The sequence below is a fragment of the Branchiostoma lanceolatum genome, chromosome 4 (assembly GCF_035083965.1).
Source record: "Branchiostoma lanceolatum isolate klBraLanc5 chromosome 4, klBraLanc5.hap2, whole genome shotgun sequence".
NCBI classification, from domain to species: domain Eukaryota; kingdom Metazoa; phylum Chordata; class Leptocardii; order Amphioxiformes; family Branchiostomatidae; genus Branchiostoma; species Branchiostoma lanceolatum.
Window position 1 is genome coordinate 24,182,400 of NC_089725.1, and position 17,694 is coordinate 24,200,093.

A 17,694-nucleotide genomic window follows, 5' to 3' on the forward strand; every position below is an offset into this window, starting at 1 on the left:
GTCAACTAAAGATATACTTCTCTGGCCCAGGGTAATGAGCTATGAAATACAAAACAGGTTTACATTTCAAGATCGTTTATTGCATGCATTACAACTTGAGGGTGCTTATGAAATACATGACAAAACCTGCTTTACTAGGTCAAATAATGTACTTTCAGCTCATCAGACATTTGTATAAAAAGCAGTCGTACACATGTTACAACATATGTACAAAGATAAGTTTGTGGTTTGGCTGCAACATTTGATTGCAACATTAAGTCTTCAAGCTTTCATTGCTATTCAAGATATCTACAAAAAGAGCATCTAAGACACAAGATACTCTATGGCTTTGCCAATAAGTTACAAGTACATTTGTACTTTGAAATGCATTCAGGTGTGGTCTTCTTGAATCAAATATCAACACATATATTATTTTAGTCTTAACTCCATTTCTGTTTAGCTTCATTGTACATTTTGTCATCATCACCCTTCAACCTTGTCATTGGTTGATTATAATCAGTCAGATAGAGTACTAGTATGATGAAAGCTAATCCCCCAGCCTTACTGCATCTCCTCCATCTCCATGGTAGATTCCTGAAGAAACATATATTAGCAGCCTGTTATTCAGATATCTAAACATCAATTGTTACACATATAAATCATTACAACAAGGAAAGTTTATAAGTTAAGTAATCAAATTTCTGTAAAAATAAAGTTACTTTCGACCAACATACAATTGGACATGGAAAAAAATGAAGGCCATCTACTTTCAATCATGCTTGTCCAGAACACGAGATAGAAAAATCGGAAGTTCTGCTGCAGTACCAACAAAAGAGGACAGGCACCCCAATTAGCAAATGGTGCTTGATCAAAAAGAAGCGAGAAAGGTTGGTCTACCTGCTCCATCTCCTCTGCAGGTTGTACAGCTTCAGGGGCTGGCTTTTCCTGATGTTTCTGCTTCTCCATCGGCTTTTTGGCTCCTTGTTTCTTTGGTGGCTTTTTATATCTTGTGTGCTCAAATCCCCGTGGAGCCCCCCTGCCAAAACATATCTGCCTGGGAAGCCTACAGGTAAGGAACAATGAGGAGATATAGATAAGGTATCAAGAATCATTATGACTGAGAGTATCGGCATCTTGAATCTTGGAACACTTCCACTTGTGGGACTGCCATGCTTTTTTCCACAGAATTAACTCTACTTTCTTGGCTCTCTTCAAAACAACAGATAAAAGATAGGAACAAAATGGCTCTGGAGAGTACATGCAAACAATTAGACACAGAATGGCATGGCAACTACTCCCTTTACACAACATTCCCTTATACAAATTTTCTAACATTCCTATGTCAGAACTATGACATATATCTCTTTTTTTTCAGGGCCTGCAAATAGTGGAGATAATTTCATCACCAATGCCCCAGACATGTATGTGTGCTCACTTGTACTGTCTGTGAGTGGTACCAGCTGGGTGTGCGGTTCCTGAGGTCACACCAGGCGCTGCATCCACAACAGCTGCTGCTTCTTCAGGAGGTGCTGCTATGTCCATGGCATCGTCTGTCTTTGTGTCTTCAGACTTGGCATGGGAAGAAGGTTCTTTCTTTGCACCAGCCTTATCATCATGGGCATTACTGTTTAAAAAAGAGACATTTTCATGAACACAGCAACTGTGTGAGACAGAGACTTAACCATCATCATCATCATCAGAGATTTAACAGACGAGTGTATACAGACTTCAAAGGTCTTGAAATAATAAGCCAGTAATCTAGTAAAATGTATGCAGCCTTGTTATCCATTTACCTGTCCTTTTTCCTAGGCTTGTCAAACTTGAAACTGGGTGGATACTTGTGAACTTTCACCATATGTCTTCTCCTGTCGTGAGCATTGCGGAAGGTGTCAGGGCAGATTTCCAGCAGGCACTGGTACTGTAATAAGACATTTTCATGAATATCACATGACATCATACTATAGTACCTCCAACAGGACTTGTCAAGCTCTAACTTGTTTAGATTTCCTACTACAGTTGTAATAGCAAGTACATGTACATGTAATGGAATACATTAGTCACTAGTTCTACATGGCCAGAATCTTTGATCAAGATTGCTTACCATATGTTGTTTCTCACTCATCAATTCAAACAGTGAGTCATGCCACTCCAACAGGTGTATGTCCAGAAGGTAGGCTGATGGCAGCGACTTTTTGCAGACTGCACAGACATTACGGTGCACAGCGTTGTAGTGTGTTTCAAAGTCTGCAATGCTGTTGACGTATTTCCTACATCCCAGAATCTGACATTGAAACTCATCGATTGCTGCATCTGGAATGATCTCCCCAGCTTGTTCTGGAGGCATCTGTTTCACCACAATGTTACAGACGACGTCGTCATCAGGACTGTCATCACCCGTGCAGATTCTCTTGGTTTCCGGCTGGAAGCTCCAGGACAGGTCGTCGTCCTCCATAACGAGACCGATCCGTCTCTTGCGAGGACTCGCGACAGTCTCCATACTTGCTGCCATCCTCACACTTGTCCTTGGTAATTGAAAAAGAACTTATTTGGCTGCTACTCATCCTAAAAAAAAAAAAAAGAATAGAAGTGAAGGATTTACAGTACTAGTATATTTAGTCATGTTAACGGACTCAAATATTTGCTACACCTAAAGAAATGTAGATAAGGACTTCAAAAAACGTCAATTACATGCATCTACACATAACTAGAACTTTCACATACATCCATCTGAGCAAGGAGTTCTATCTTGATCTGAGATGAAACATAAAGCAATGATCTGTAGTTTATTTCAAGTGCCTAATCATATTCATCTACATCTTACCTAGCCTGGAATCCAAACCTATTATAGCTCCCGAGTCTCCCGCAAATATGTGTGCGGGAAAATATTTGCGCGGGAGAGAGACTCGGGAGCTATAATAGGTTTGGATTCCAGGCTACATCTTGCCCAAATACAATTAATGCAATAAGTGGGAGGGGGGCACGGTTTCGAACACAGGCAGTCACGACCACAGCAACAATTCTATCAGTTCAGGACAAAGTCTGCTTACCATACTTGTTACAAAGTGTTCATGTTCTCGTCCGCTCTAATACCTCAATAATAACCATCACGAAAAGAACATCATCGTCAAAATCTATTTCTCTGGAGATATTAAATTACAACTTTTTGAACTCAAGCCGCCATTTTGACGAGGGCGCAGTGGACAGCCAATCAAAATCGAGCTGTGGAAAGGTAAACCAATCAGCACTCAGTTTAAAGGTCAACAGTCGACCAATCACGACACGAGAAACATTTCGCGCGCCAAGATTCACAAACATTTTTCGCGGTTTTCCTTCAGCACGGCAGGGTGACGCCCGGGGTCCCAAATTATTTTTCTGTTTTCTGTATTTTTTCGCGTTAGAATCATTTTTTCACCCGAAAATTCAGTAGTTGATGTACTGATAAGTCAACGGTTGTTGTATTATCGGAAAATTGAGTGTAAAATACCCAGTTTCTGAAAGACCAAAGTCCGTCTTGTAGCAACTTGCCTGCAAATTTCTGCAAAATGGCGACAATTGCCCTCGGTGTGGGGACGAGGACTGTGAGCCCGGTAGTCGGGAACAGGCAGCCGCTTGGGGAACTAGAGGCGCCTGTAAGCGAGATGAGACACCACTCACTGCAAAACATAGGTATGTTGTTTATATTTTTTTCTATAAAAAGATAGAAAATAATTTAGCGTCAAGCGTTGTTTGCTTGATGGTGATCTCCTTGTTCGAAGGTTGCTACATAATTTGTCTAGACCTGTGTCCTTTCCTGTGTTCACTGAATGTTTAAAGTTGATATGTGTACTTAAAGATTCGCCAGCCAAAGTATGCTTTGTAATACATTATATTTCATTTATAATGCACACAACATAGCTTTTCCAATGTCTAAAAATAACTTCTCTGGCGTCTTTTTTCTCAGCTACTTGTATCAGCCTGATTGATATGCAAATCCTTGATTAAAAACCCGCGAAAGAGGGTTTCGCCCTGTTGTGTTTTTTAATCCTCACCAGTGTGGGACGTATCACCTCCCTGCCCCCTCACTGTGGTACCAATCTGTGTGTTTCTTTTACCTTTGTCTTTCATAATTATATACCTTCACAGTCACACACGTACACGTCTAACCAAGGATAATGTCCTAGGTCTTAAACTCAGTCGATTTGCATGCCGAGGAAACAACCTTGTTTTCCGAACTCACGAGATGATTAATGGCTTTTTGGGTTGTTGTTTCTTTGTTGAGATTTGATTTTAGTTCTCAACAAGAACCTATGACTTTCTTCTTGGACCCTCCAGGACTGACTGGCTTATAGTATAAGTTATAGATTTATGGTGCATTTAGGCAAGGAGGAAACCAAACCCATGTTTGCCTAGGTGCTTTGCATAAATTAAGCCATGGTTTTAATTGTTTTGTTGCGCTAGTGTTACAGGTCCATATATATTTATTGTTTTGGACAAGACCACACCTGGTAACCAGGTAACTACAGTTTGCTCCACATTAAAGAATCCATGGTGGTTGTTTGACCAAGGGAGAAAAATGTATTTAACAGTTTTAAACACATCTGAAACAGATAGAATAAGTTTCCCTTTTTTCACTTCACACATCACTGTCTGTGGATTGAAGATTTTCACTTGCATGAAAGATGATGAAAGAGGAACTGTTATCATCTTAACTGTGAATGTCTTTACAGACAATAGTTGGGGTGATGGTTGGTACGATGGCGACACCGAGTCAGAGACAGAAATCGAGGCGTCTCCCAGGATGACCAGTTCACCCCGCCTGCCAGTACCGGTCAGCAGGTCAGCCTGGGCACCAGGGAGACCCATGCCAGTCATGCACACCGTCAGGCACATCACCACCAAGCTTCACAACACCGCTGTGACATCTCCGCCCAGCAAGCACAGATCAAACGGTTGGTGACTCCCCTTAGCTGATGCCAGACATTCCTTCATCCTTAGTAGCAAACACAGAAATCATTTCGATGTTTTGGCATTCTGCCTTTTCTATTTAGTTAATTACTAGTAATTGAATCAGTAATAGTACTAATACAGTTGCATGGTGAAAGCTAGTCCTGTTGAGGCGAAAGTTCCAAAAGGTTAACCATGTAGCACCAGCTTTGATACTGAAAGGTTTGAATTGTAACTGTGAATGGTGGCTCAATGAACAGCCTGGTCAACTTCTGCAGGCAGCTTATTCAATTTTGGAGTTCAAGAGACAATAATTAGAAGTTGATATTGAGTTCTGTGAGTCTAGAAGTTGAACAAACGCGCTTCAACAATTGAACTGTAGAATATCAGAATGTTTTGCTACCTGCACACCACTAGATACAGTATCACTTTACACTTGTGTTCATTACTGTTGAAGATAAATGACTTCTTTTTTTCCCTATACAGAAGAATCACCTCCAGAGTTCCACATGTTCTTTCAAACTCCAGACAGAAACCAGGAGGAGACATTATCAAGGTGGGTTTTTCACCTGATCGAACGAAATGTCATGCTCAGTAGATAATGTTTATTTACTAATGGTATACTCTCAAAGGTATTCGTGAATAGAAGTGGTGTGAGCTTAAGTCTGTTGACTGAAGTACTGTAAATGCATTTAAGTTTGCAGTCATTTGATTTCATGGTAGGCAGAAATTGGAGTGTTCGCAGTGGTTTTAGTTTGCGGTTGAAACAAGGTTGTTGGTGGGCAGAAGACAAAAGAAGCATTTTCTGTATCTGTATTTGTATAGACGGTATAACAGCCCTTTTTAAGTTTGCAGTGGTTTTGAGTTTGCAGGGAAGAGGTTACAGCAAAAACCACACACTTAAATGCCTGTTTAGTTACAGCTCTTCCATCATATATCACATATCACTTCGAACATATCACATATGCTGCAAGAGTCATTATAACTTACTTACTTTCTCCCCACAGGAAACGACTTCAAATGACCCCACTGGATGCCATGGCACCTGAGATGTTTGGTGATCAGGAGAACAACAATAGACTAGGTCCGCAGCCACCAAAGCGAACCCGGGTCCAGAGGGTGCCCCAGCCGGCTCACCTGTCAGCCAGGCTAACAGCTCTCAGCAAGGCCCAGCTGGTGGAGCTGCTGAGTAAAGTGGTCTATGAGAGACACCCACAGCTGGAACAGGTAACAGGACAGACGTGTGGAGAGTGAAGGGAGGGAGACAAAATAGCTGCAATAATTACCATTGTCTTATGTGAAATAGAGAAGTGAATGTGTCAATGTGCTAAGTAAAGTGATCTATGAGAGACACCCACAGCTGGAACAGGTAACAGGACAGACATGTGTGGAGAGTGAAGGGAGGGAGGGGGACAAAATAGCTGCACAGTTTACCTCTGTACTATGGGATAAAAAGAAGTGAAATGTGCAAACAACAATTTGTGCTGTGTAATAAAAGGTAGTAAAATGTGCTACTGAAGTTTGCCAACTTGTGAAATTTTCATTCAGGTTGCATACTGCACAGCAAGCATCAGTATGGAGAATGTTTTGCATAGTCAGAAAATGAGAAGGCTGAATGACACTTCAATGTTTAATTATCTTCCAGATGAATTCATGCAATGTTTCCTTGAGTCCACACTACCCAGTTTCTCATCATCACCTGTCCTGCCTTTTGCCTACAGGAAGTTCACACAATGTTTCCTGAACCAGACCTGTCGGCTCATGAAGACCATCTGAGCGCCTTAGTCCGTGCTGTGTACAAGTCCTTCCCTCGCAGCAGACTGGGGACTGCCAGGGATGTACACATCTATAGGAAAGTGTCCAGACACCTGGATCACTTCAGGGTCAGTGGTGTATTATACTTAGGCATGAAAGAAAGAAATTTGATGTGGGCTTTCTTCAAATGACTGATGTGTTGAAAGAAAACTTAGTCCACACAAGTGCTGTCTCAAACACAATATAAACGCACAAAAACTCAATTATAACATGAAAGTGACACATCAAAGCTTATTTTCAAAGACTGCTGGCGTTTTGGTACATGAAAGTACACCAGCTTCCAGTTGTGAATACATACAGGAAGCAACAAACCTGTTGATTAGGGAAACTGATTTACCCTTGTGAAGAAATAGTACATGTAATATCATTGATGATTGAAGTAGATTTTGAACTATCAAATAATAATACTAGTCCACATCAAAGGAAAGCTACAAGACAAATGTATTTGCAGTGGGTGTCTTTCAAGATATTGCCTGTAGGGACCAGCCGTGTGAAACAGTATTTCAGATGTAGATAAAGTACTTTTCAGTCTTCAGATGTATCATTATGAAGTAATATACAGGAACAATATCTCCACGGTAACAGCTCTGTCGTGAGCTCTTGAGGGATTGTTTTAAAAAGAAATGGAAAAAGTTATTTACTCTGATGATTATTTAAAAAGACAGACAAATGCTGAAGACAAAATGAGTAGATGCTGAATGTACAAAGTTGACTTTCTACTTATTTATTTATCTATTTATTTATTTATTTATTTATCTATTTATTTATTTATCTATTTATTATGCCATCTTGGTCTGATGTTGGTCTGTCTACTTCCCTTGCAGAGAGAGTGCTTGCACCAGGGCAAGGCGCTGCAGTTCTCCCAGGAGTGGGGTGCCTGTCTAGACTACACCCTGAGGGCCTGGCGCTGCGTGTCCGATCTGCCCACCTTCGACTGCCCCTCCCACAATGCTGCTAAGGACCAGTGCTACAGTGGTCTGGCAAAGCAATGCAAGAAAGCCCTAGGTCAAAGCTTCCTGGAGAAGGAGAGATATAACCAGTTCAGGCCAAGGTGTGTTGCCAGCACTTCACTTATGATAGGTGTGAATTCTGAGCAGATTCCAAAATTAGAAAGTGCACTCACAATACCCCGGTAAAGATAATAATAAGTAGTATGATGATTCATGACCTGGCTGGGAATTATGAATTATTCCAAACATATATAAGAATGCATAACAATGCATCACTACATCATTGTACAAAAAAGCTGACAAAAATCTTCTTATATTAAGAGTACACTGTAATTTTTATGCAGTACGTAGTTATCTGGGTAAAATTTACCATTTATCTGAAATGTGAAGACAAGAAATTTACCATTTATTTGAAATGTGACGACAATAGAGCTGAGTGTTTCTTGTTTCCCTCCAGATTTGTGAAGGCGTGTCAGCTGAACCAGCAGATGGAACCCTGCCTCAGATTACTGGATGACATCATCAGAGACCTCCCCTGATACACAAGCCAGTTCCAGTCAACTTGCCATTCTAGTTTTGTTAGACTTTCAGCCTAGTCCAGTTATCTCAATTTAAAGTAAATTGATTTCACAACTATGATTTTCAGATGATATGAAGTGAGATGGACTTTACACATGATTCGGAAGAGGCCATTGAATTTCCTTTTCTGGGAATGTTACAAAAACCTGTCAAGAGGGATGGCCCTTTCCATCAACAGTATATTGTGTTGAATGAAAGTTGCTGCAGTGGTTGCCAATGACGGAGAGACCTGTCGTACAGTATACATTTAAGTGCTGACAAAGTAGCTGAAAATCGTAGAATTTTAGTTGATTCAGTATGTAAAAGGGAGGTTGCCTTAGACAATACCGTATGATACTGCATGGACATACCATAAAATGGTAGACTCTAGATCCTGTTCTGGTTTCCAAGGCAAATTGCGACAATGTTGGTAGCTCTACAGTAGAAATGTCACTGATTTGGGCCTGCTAAAAAAATAGCAGACTGTCATGATTAATTGATTGAATGATTGATCGATAGATAAGTTGTTAGGATAAGTGACTTGACAAGATTATGTTGCACAGTCTATTATAAACATACCAGATTTGTCTGGAATCCTACAACTTCACAACAGAAAATCTTAATGAAATATGTACTGTTGTAGTTTTCAATGTTGATAGTAAGCAACAACAACAACTGCACTTGAACATTTCTTGTTGCTTGAATTTGTTGCGTTCCATTTCACTACTTATTTTAGACGGATTTTTATATGATTGTTTGCAATTTTGGATGAATTTTAGACTAATTGGAACTGACATTCTCTATTGGACTGATGTGGTGAATATAAACTGCTTATGACATGTATGTTGGGACATTGTGGAGCTGGGTTATGATATCTTTGTTACTTTGAAGATGCATATCTCACATGGAAAATTGTTTGGAAATTGAACGAATGCTGCAAATGAGACCCACCAGCAATGAACTGAGTGCTGCAAATGTCATTAAAAGGCAGTGGATAAGAGTCTGATGTTGTAGTTGTTATTTGTGTGTTGTTTGTATAGCATGATGGACTTTGATGTATGAAGTTGGTTCCATAATTGCAGGTTCCACAAATGGTACAGACCTTCCATGTCCATTGTTCATGTCAGATCAGTTCCAATCCATCTGTATGTTTTACAGGGTTACAGTTTCAAAATGATGTGGTTCAAGAGCATTCAAAATTACAGTCTCAAATAAAGTAATGTGATAAAACCTGTACCAAATAGGAAGGATGGGTTTAATCAAGGTAGTTTAATTAGACCTTGGTTTGATAAGATCTTTCCAAGTATCTTTGAAATCCAAAGGGGGCACAGTTACAGACAAACTTGACTAATTTGTAAGCTTTTTTCATCCTCCAAGTCTCGGACATATTGTAAGGGATTGCATTCGTCATTTTGGATGGTGACGTTAAGCCAGCTGCCCTGTGTATGAGGGAGCTTCAGGTATTAGCCTCGAGCGTCAAACCTCTGCACGTAAAAGAACCCACCACACTTATCGAGAAGAGAAAGGGTGACCCGGTGTGCTTGGCCAAAAACGCGAGCCGTAGCGAAGCCGCATTGCACTACCTCTAGCTACTTGAAAAAGCATCATACTTCACCTCAAATGAGGATGCCTTGAAACGAAGACATTGAATCCTGTATGGTGTCATCTGCACTTAAACCTAGTCCTCCTTAAGCCTAACAGTTGTTGGTTTGCACATGCTTGTTCTGTGTGCTAGCCCTGACAATTGTCGAGAATAGAGGGTCACGATTGTTGTAAGGCGAAGTAAGGCCACAGCAAGTAAATTTTATGGATGACATCCTCCGCAGACTCCAAAATTAATGAGATAGGGCAAAACAAGAACAAGAATCCTATATTTTCAAATTTTGAGATCATAACGTTAAATCTTGTTAAACAAGAATTGAGGAGACGAAATATGATATCATGACCAACGGGTCTTTTATTCCTGTATTCAACCAATGAGGTTTCATATATGATATAAAACCTCCTTGATTCAACAGTAAACATGTCCTTGTAGATGTGTATACATCTCAATAGACTAACTACAACAAATGCAGAAAAGAGCTTGTTGTACCATCATCTGAAGCAACTACACAGTATTCCGATACGCGATGAAACACCTTGTGTATACACCTCAATCAACTAGAACCCCCCCCCCCCATTATTTATATAATGTCCTTGCTAGAACAAATGCAGAAAACAGCTTGTTATTATACCATCATGGGCAGGAACAACACTGGGTATTCATATGCAACGAAACACCTTAGACTATCAACATTAAACTGTTGTTGAAGATGTGTATACAGCTCAATTAACTAGAACAAACGCAGAAAACAGCTTGTCATACCATCATGGGCAGGAACTACACTGGGTATTCATATGCAATGAAACACCTTAGACTGTCAACGTTTACGTCATATTTGTCCATTTTTGGCATGTTGACCACCGTCGGAGGGCAATGAAATTTCTTGTTTTTTATTTCGAAATCAGGCGAAAATGAATGAGCGCGCTGATGTCATCCATAAAAATTACTTGCTGTGGCCTAATGAGCAATTTGTTCACAAGGGCAGGATGTTTTCAAGGCCCCATTTAGACAGAAAACCGGTGAAATTGGGACGATCAAGCCCCTTGGGTTTTATGTCACTTCCTTCTCATAGCTAGTTCCGTTGACGTAAGGTAGAAAAGCCAGCAGGGTTCGATTCAAATGTCCGACGTTTGGATTGACAAAGCCTAAGGGTCTTGTACAGTTACATTCTTCTAATCTCCAAGCAGATCTACACCGGTGCAAAAATCATATAAGCTAGCCAGAGAAGGTCCGTCAGGCAAGTGCCTAGCTTATACGATTTTTGTACCGGTGTAGATCTGCTTGGAGATTACCATTCTTCCTTCCTTCAAAATTCCTCTGATGAACACGGAAGGCTCATTAAACAACGGTCCGGCGGATACTCATATATGTATAGCCCCACATCCACATTACCGGCAAAATGGGAAAATATTGTTACACATTACTTGTAAACGTATTTTTATCTGGCTACAGATAAACGTAGCTGGTCTTTTATATACAGTCAAATATACTCGTGCGGTGGCATCAACGGAGATATTAATGTCGATGGCCATACAGAACCAAAGAAGAGTCTTAGGACCCGAAATCTCCATGAAACTTTGTTTTTTATTAAACCAGTTCCCCCCATTCCATATCGCTCAATGGTATGACCCCCACCTGTTGGGCCCAGGAGAAGTGACCCACTTTCGCTATAAATAGCTACTAACAGATGTGCCACAATATGCAATGGACAACACTGCAAATATAGATTTTCCTCATTACTTATGCGAATTAAGTCCAATTTGCACAATTTGCAGTTCATTGTATACATCTCTGGCTAAGCTACCTGCATAGTAAATAACATGAAAATCTGTCGTTTCTTTATTCAGTTATTCGCCTTAAAAGATTTTGACAAATGCGCCATTGCAATTCCAGTGACACATACCAGGAGGCCCAAAATCGACCTTGACCTTTCTCCTCCCGACACCTACCCACATACCGAATATCATTACAATCCATCTACACGTTCTACAGTTATGTTGACTTTACGCATCCGGTGACACAAACATACACACACGCAAACACATACGCAAACACACTGAATTTGCATAATTTGCACTTCAGTGTGTACATCTCTGTCCAACCTACCTGCATAGTAAATAACATGAATATCTATCGCTCCTTTCTTCAGTTATTCTCCTTAAAAGCTTTTTACAAATACGCCATTGCAGTTCCAGTGACACATACCAGGGGCCCAAAATCGACCTTGACCTTTCTCCTCCCAACACCTACCCACATACCAAATATCATTACCATCCATCAACATGTTCTACAGTTATGCTGACTTTAAGCATCCGGTGACACAAACATACAAACACGCAAACGCACGCAAAACAGTATCTCCATGAAAAAGCCTTTTTTCATGGAGATAATCAGTTTCGAGGTTCGCTACGCACCTCTTATAACAATGCATTACCACACCACAGGCTGCTGGAAACAGTAGAGATTGCAGTCCCACTGTACTACCCTACTACTGTAGGCAGCGTACGGAGGAACTGCTACAAAAGATTGTTCAGCTTGTCTGTACACACGTTGTTATGTCAAACGTGGGATGTGAAAGGCAAAAAGCGTACGTCGATGTAGAGGGCTAGATCATGAGAACATGTAAGTTTCTGGGCTTGTTTGTCCGGGCTTTTTGGTTTAGTTGTGCCACCGTGTGTTTCCTTCTTCTGTATTTGTTTGTTTGTGTAACTTCTTTTTGAATAAACCAATAAAGAGAGAGAAAAAAATTACTCAGGTAGAATTTCCAACAAAAAAAACACTCCGACACGGTCATGGCATCGGTAATACACACTTAATTTAACGCCGTTTCGAGTAAATCTATTGCGCCCCTGAACTGAAAAAGGTGACTACATTCATGTATCATCATTCATCATGTCGGGCGGTTTGCCTGTACTAATGCTGCTCTTTCCCTCCAGACGACACGGTCCGCCATTAGGTGCTCTAGGTCTTCAGCCCTCACCCCTACATACCCCAGCAAGTTGGTCTATGTAGGTGACCTGGTCCGTCGGCCGGGTCGCCCGACACTGGAGTGCCCATGGGTTGATGTCCAGAGCAGAAGTTCGCTTACAAGCTCTTCTTTGTTTCTGTAGCTATGCCCTGCAAACCGTACCCTTCTCTCTCGTATGGTTGATGATACAGTTGGTAATGTTCCATACAGTTCCGCTTTTGTCAGGTGGTGTTTCCAGGATTTGTTGAGCACAGCTCATGGCATGCGGGTGTACGTAGTCTATACGTTCCGTCAAGTCAAGCTTGTTCTCAAGTTTCAACATTCTCAACATTCATGCCTAAGCGCTTTTCAAATGTATTCTAATGGTTCCGCCAATTTACAAAGATACAAAACTATTTTCAAGTTGACCTAATCTTGTCAAATCATCATCTGTACCAGGTACCAATTATCGCACCACATGAAATGTGCGAACGAAAACATCAACTGGCGAAAGTGTTTTGTTTCTGCTGTTATTTCATGCATCGGCCTGGTAATCATATGAAGCCTTTCCCATTAGAGGTGTGGTTATTTTGATTTTGAAGACGTCATTTGCGCGGAGTCCTGCCGTGTGAGAGACGCGTCCTTGGATGTAGGCAAGGCTGATCACAAACGCTCCTAATTGCCTCAGAGGAAGACCCAGCTCTAGTAGAGAGGAGAGCACAATGGCCGGCGCATCTTTTGATATCAAGGAGGCACAGCCCATTTTGCCACTGGACCGTTGCCGTAGCGGGTCGCTTCCATCCCTCCGATCTGAGATGTCTTTTTTAACAGTGACGGGAGAGGGCATCGGCGAGTCTCCGCTGATGAAGAAGAGGGGAAGCACGCCTCATCTCCTGGAGGGACCGGTGGGAGGTGGCGACGCTCCCCAGTTAACTGAAGACGCGTCGGCGATGGGGGAAGAATGGCTGAAATTTCTGGACCAAGCCAAGCAGACGGCGTCCTGGACAGCCGAGCTGAGGAAGCGCACCACGCAGTGGCACCGCATGTTCAACATCCACTACCGCCCCAAGCCGCGGGCAGACGACTCACTCGGCCTCCAGGGGCAGGCTCTTTGGACCGGAGAACCGCACGTCACAAAAAAGCACGGCCGAATCTCGAAGACCCCGTCCCCCTCCAGATCGGACAGGGAGCCGATGCCCAAGAAATTGAGGGAGGCTTCCTCAGCAAGAGCCGAGACGTCCTCGTCTCGCGATCACGGCAAGCGGGGCAGAGATCCGAAGAAGTACCAAGCTTCTTCTCAGCGCGAGGCGAAGTCTATCCCCAACAAGACCAGGGCGTTCGCGACGAATCCGAGTCACAGCCTCGAAGTCAAGGGATCCCCCCTGCCTCTGCCGGTGAAGAGAAGCATCAGTCATTCCGGTGAGGGGAGCGGCGTGGTGGTGATTGTAGATCCGGCACCGATCGAGCTTCAGATTGACGCCACCGACGAGTCCTCCTCCGCCGACCGCAGACAAATTAAGGGCGAATAGATAAAGGAAAACGAGCTCCACGAAAAACTGTTCATAGATGGTTTAGGGAGATATAAGGCACTGTGCAGGCACTACCAGGTGACAATACGTCTATAAAGGTACTGTATATTGAGAAGTGTGCTTGTGTCATTTGCCATGAAATACGTTTCAGGCGCTAGGCAGTGTGACGTTGTTTGTCCGAACTTGGCAGGAACAAGTTATCAACGGATCGAATCTATTATAGAATCATCAATTTAGTTTGTTCAAAACAAGAACTGGTCGTAGTTGTCACGTCAGCGCTGTGCAACAGACAAATTTGACGACACGCTTGAAAGAGACGCGCCGATTTGTTTAATTTACCGTGCACTGTGCGTCCAAGTGATCGAATGTGGAATAATTGTAAAAAAAACGGATAAAAGTTTGACCTTCGTATAGGATAGTCAGTGTGTTATTACGATCTGCCAGCCAAGAATGATGGACTAATGACCGATGTGAAGAACGTTAGAGAGACTGATAGCCGATACCGCTGGCACGAGCATATCCGTGAAAGTGCATTGAGACAGACACGTTTGTTTTGCTATGGAAAAGATACTGCGACAATACACAAACAACTGTCTAAGAGCGAAATGTTATGTTTCACGCAGACTTGTCTGTTTGATGTGGCTATTGCAAATAAACGTCTCCTGCGCAACAGATATTGTGCGTCCGCCTATGACTTCACATGGGCAGATATATACAGGGAGGGTAAATCTACGACTAGTAAAGTGAGCAGACGAGTCACAAAACATCACCCAGATTTAACTTTTTATTATTCTATCAACAGGTCTAACCATTCAACTGTCCTTAATACTTATCAAGCCGTCGCTGTGGATCGTTCAGCAAGAAGCTTCAGCCAATTATAAATGTTTCTAAAGCTCCACAAAAGCTGTACTCACAAAAGATGGCTGGTTATTAAAGCCTCCTCATTCTAACAATGTACGCTCAAAGCAGAAAACGGTTACGAAATGAAATTGAAACGTCTGATGACGCACAATGTAACCTAGATTAAACCTATTCAATTCTCCTCGCCGTGAATATGTCGAAGGGACATCGTTTTCCACTAATTGCGCCTTGCTTCAGCTGACAAAAATAGTGACTACTGTTTGACATTAGATAGAGAGCTGAATACAAGCGGTTTTCTCCATGGTGCTGAAACAGCCTTCCAGCGAACCGCCCCGTTTTGGGCGCCACAAATTAAACCGAAAAATGGATAAAAGACTTTGTAAAAGTATTTTCCATTGCACGAGGAATTTGTAGCCATATCTGAAAAGGAGAAATTTATAGCAGCAAATTTTCCAAATAGACTTTAGAATTGAACAAAAAAAGGGGCAGGGTTGAATTGTACAATCGCCTGTTCACTGCAACTGTTGCAAGGAGCCGATGATTGAAGAATCTGACACTTCTTTTGATGTTTGTTCGAGTGTGCAACATTGGCTTGTCACACAACTCAGCGCACTGCTTGTGATTTGATTCGAACGTGATGAAAGTGGCGCCTGGAGACATCATCAACGTGGCATGAATGCAATCAAAGAGTCAGCCAGAAGGGAGGCTCTCATCTAGATCTGTAAGAAGATGCTGATTAAATTTTGTATGGTGAACATGTTGAACATAGTGGCAACAGGTTAGGAGCAATCCTGGAGGGATAACTGGTAAGGCAGCAGTCCTTAATACCAGTGGGCGGACAGTTCTAGAGGTTCACTCATGTATGGAAAGTGGGACACTCTCTTACAGCTTTCTTTGCTACAAATCTCAACTTGTGGGAATACATTGAGTTTTGTATCTGGATCTATTTTTTTCTATTTACAACATTTAACTTGCAGTATCTATCTTTGCTGGTCTTGAGAATCAATCTATCTTATCGCAACAATCCGTTTAATATATAGTGGCTCATGTACAATATTTTTTTTAATATAGGAGATCAATACCTTTCATTCACAATGTATGGCAAAAGTAAGCAGGATATATACAGCTCATACTACAGTCATTAAATGCTGTGAGATAGGCTTATAAAATCTAGCTCAAATATTTCTATCAATACTGTATTCAGTTCTGTCAAACTTCGTACTATATATAAGTTACACAGAAAACGGTACTATACTTGTGCTTTAAGTCTTGGAACATTTGTTATAGCAGTAGAATGTAGGTTACAGGTCATCTTGAAGTTGGATCAATTAGTCAGCATCTGAATTACACCAGGGACAAGAAGCCATGCTTTTTATCACATCAAATTCATGTGGGCTTTTGCTATTCAATACAACACTACAGATTTTTTGTTGCTTTTGGTGTGTTTCTTCTTTAAATACATAGAAACTTTGATTATCTAAGCAAGTAAGAGAAATTTTGTGTTAACAACATTTTAGTGTGGAATCAGAATTGAGTGAGAATGGGCAAAATGGAAAAAATAGCTGCCCAGAATCTCTACACTTGTAAATATTGACAACTCTCCTCTTGCCGATAGATTTCCTCTGGAAAAGCTGTAACTCAAGAAATACTTTGCTGCTCTTTGTTGAACAAAAACAACAACATTGATGCATAAGTGCAAATAAAGAACCCAAAAAAATTGATAGCATAGGCGAAGCAATGTTTTTTTTTAGCTAAGCCAACTTGTACTACACATAAAGAACTACATGTCTTTATACAAAATCATATCAACTTTTACCTTTCACCAAATAAGGAAAACAAACATCAAAATATGTTACACTGTGCATGAATCACCTGTCTTCACTATCCTGTCAAAGCATCATATTTTGCTGTTTTTATCTAAGTAACTGTCTCTGACAGGTCTCCTCAACTCTATAATTACATAGCCAGCTTTCAATACAAATGAAGTGGCAGTTACCTGCTACCACATTCCTCAGCTGACAAAAATGTGGGACAAATTTGGATTGAACGTGAAATTCATCTATTCAGGAACTTAATCCATTAGTGAAGAGCTCACTTCATTTTTTCTCTTCAGAAATCATATTTCCAAAACAATTGCATACATACATACATACAAAACTAAATGCCATAGCTCAATTCCAGCATAGGAATGCCTTGAAGTCCTCCATGATGGGTGGTATGCAACATGACTAATTTTCATCCTGTGCCAATATGAAGCATTAAAGCAACACATCAAGCATAACAAGCTAAACAGCCATAACAAGAGAAGATGGACAGAGGCACTTCACTTTGTCTTTTGTTACATGCAATGGTACAACATTAGGAATCTATATCATCTTAGGAAGCCAAGGAACATAAGTACTTATTTTCTTGAGATACATCATTCATGTAATGGTACTATGAAAAGCATACATCAAGTAAAACATGTCATGAAATCACTAACAATTTTGCAACAGAACCTCTTAAATTTTGTATAGAGAAGTTAGGATA

The 17,694-nt window shown here is 41.2% G+C and overlaps 2 protein-coding genes across 2 annotated transcripts; one reads left to right on the forward strand and one right to left on the reverse strand.

The window, feature by feature from the left end:
* Positions 1-58: 58 nt before the first annotated feature.
* On the reverse strand, positions 59-3,186 carry LOC136433539 (zinc finger protein 511-like). The gene is made up of 6 exons (XM_066425849.1): positions 3,027-3,186; positions 2,081-2,541; positions 1,773-1,897; positions 1,415-1,603; positions 877-1,042; positions 59-573 (listed from the first exon to the last, which is right to left on the reverse strand). Exons 2-6 carry the CDS (start codon positions 2,486-2,488, stop codon positions 541-543), a joined length of 921 nt encoding a protein of 306 aa, XP_066281946.1. The 5' UTR covers positions 2,489-2,541; positions 3,027-3,186; the 3' UTR covers positions 59-540.
* Positions 3,187-3,279: 93 nt separating this feature from the next.
* On the forward strand, positions 3,280-9,225 carry LOC136433538 (uncharacterized). The gene is made up of 7 exons (XM_066425848.1): positions 3,280-3,645; positions 4,686-4,907; positions 5,389-5,458; positions 5,910-6,129; positions 6,624-6,785; positions 7,542-7,768; positions 8,125-9,225. The coding sequence occupies exons 1-7, from the start codon at positions 3,522-3,524 to the stop codon at positions 8,204-8,206; spliced, it is 1,107 nt and encodes a 368-aa protein (XP_066281945.1). The 5' UTR covers positions 3,280-3,521; the 3' UTR covers positions 8,207-9,225.
* Positions 9,226-17,694: the final 8,469 nt, after the last annotated feature.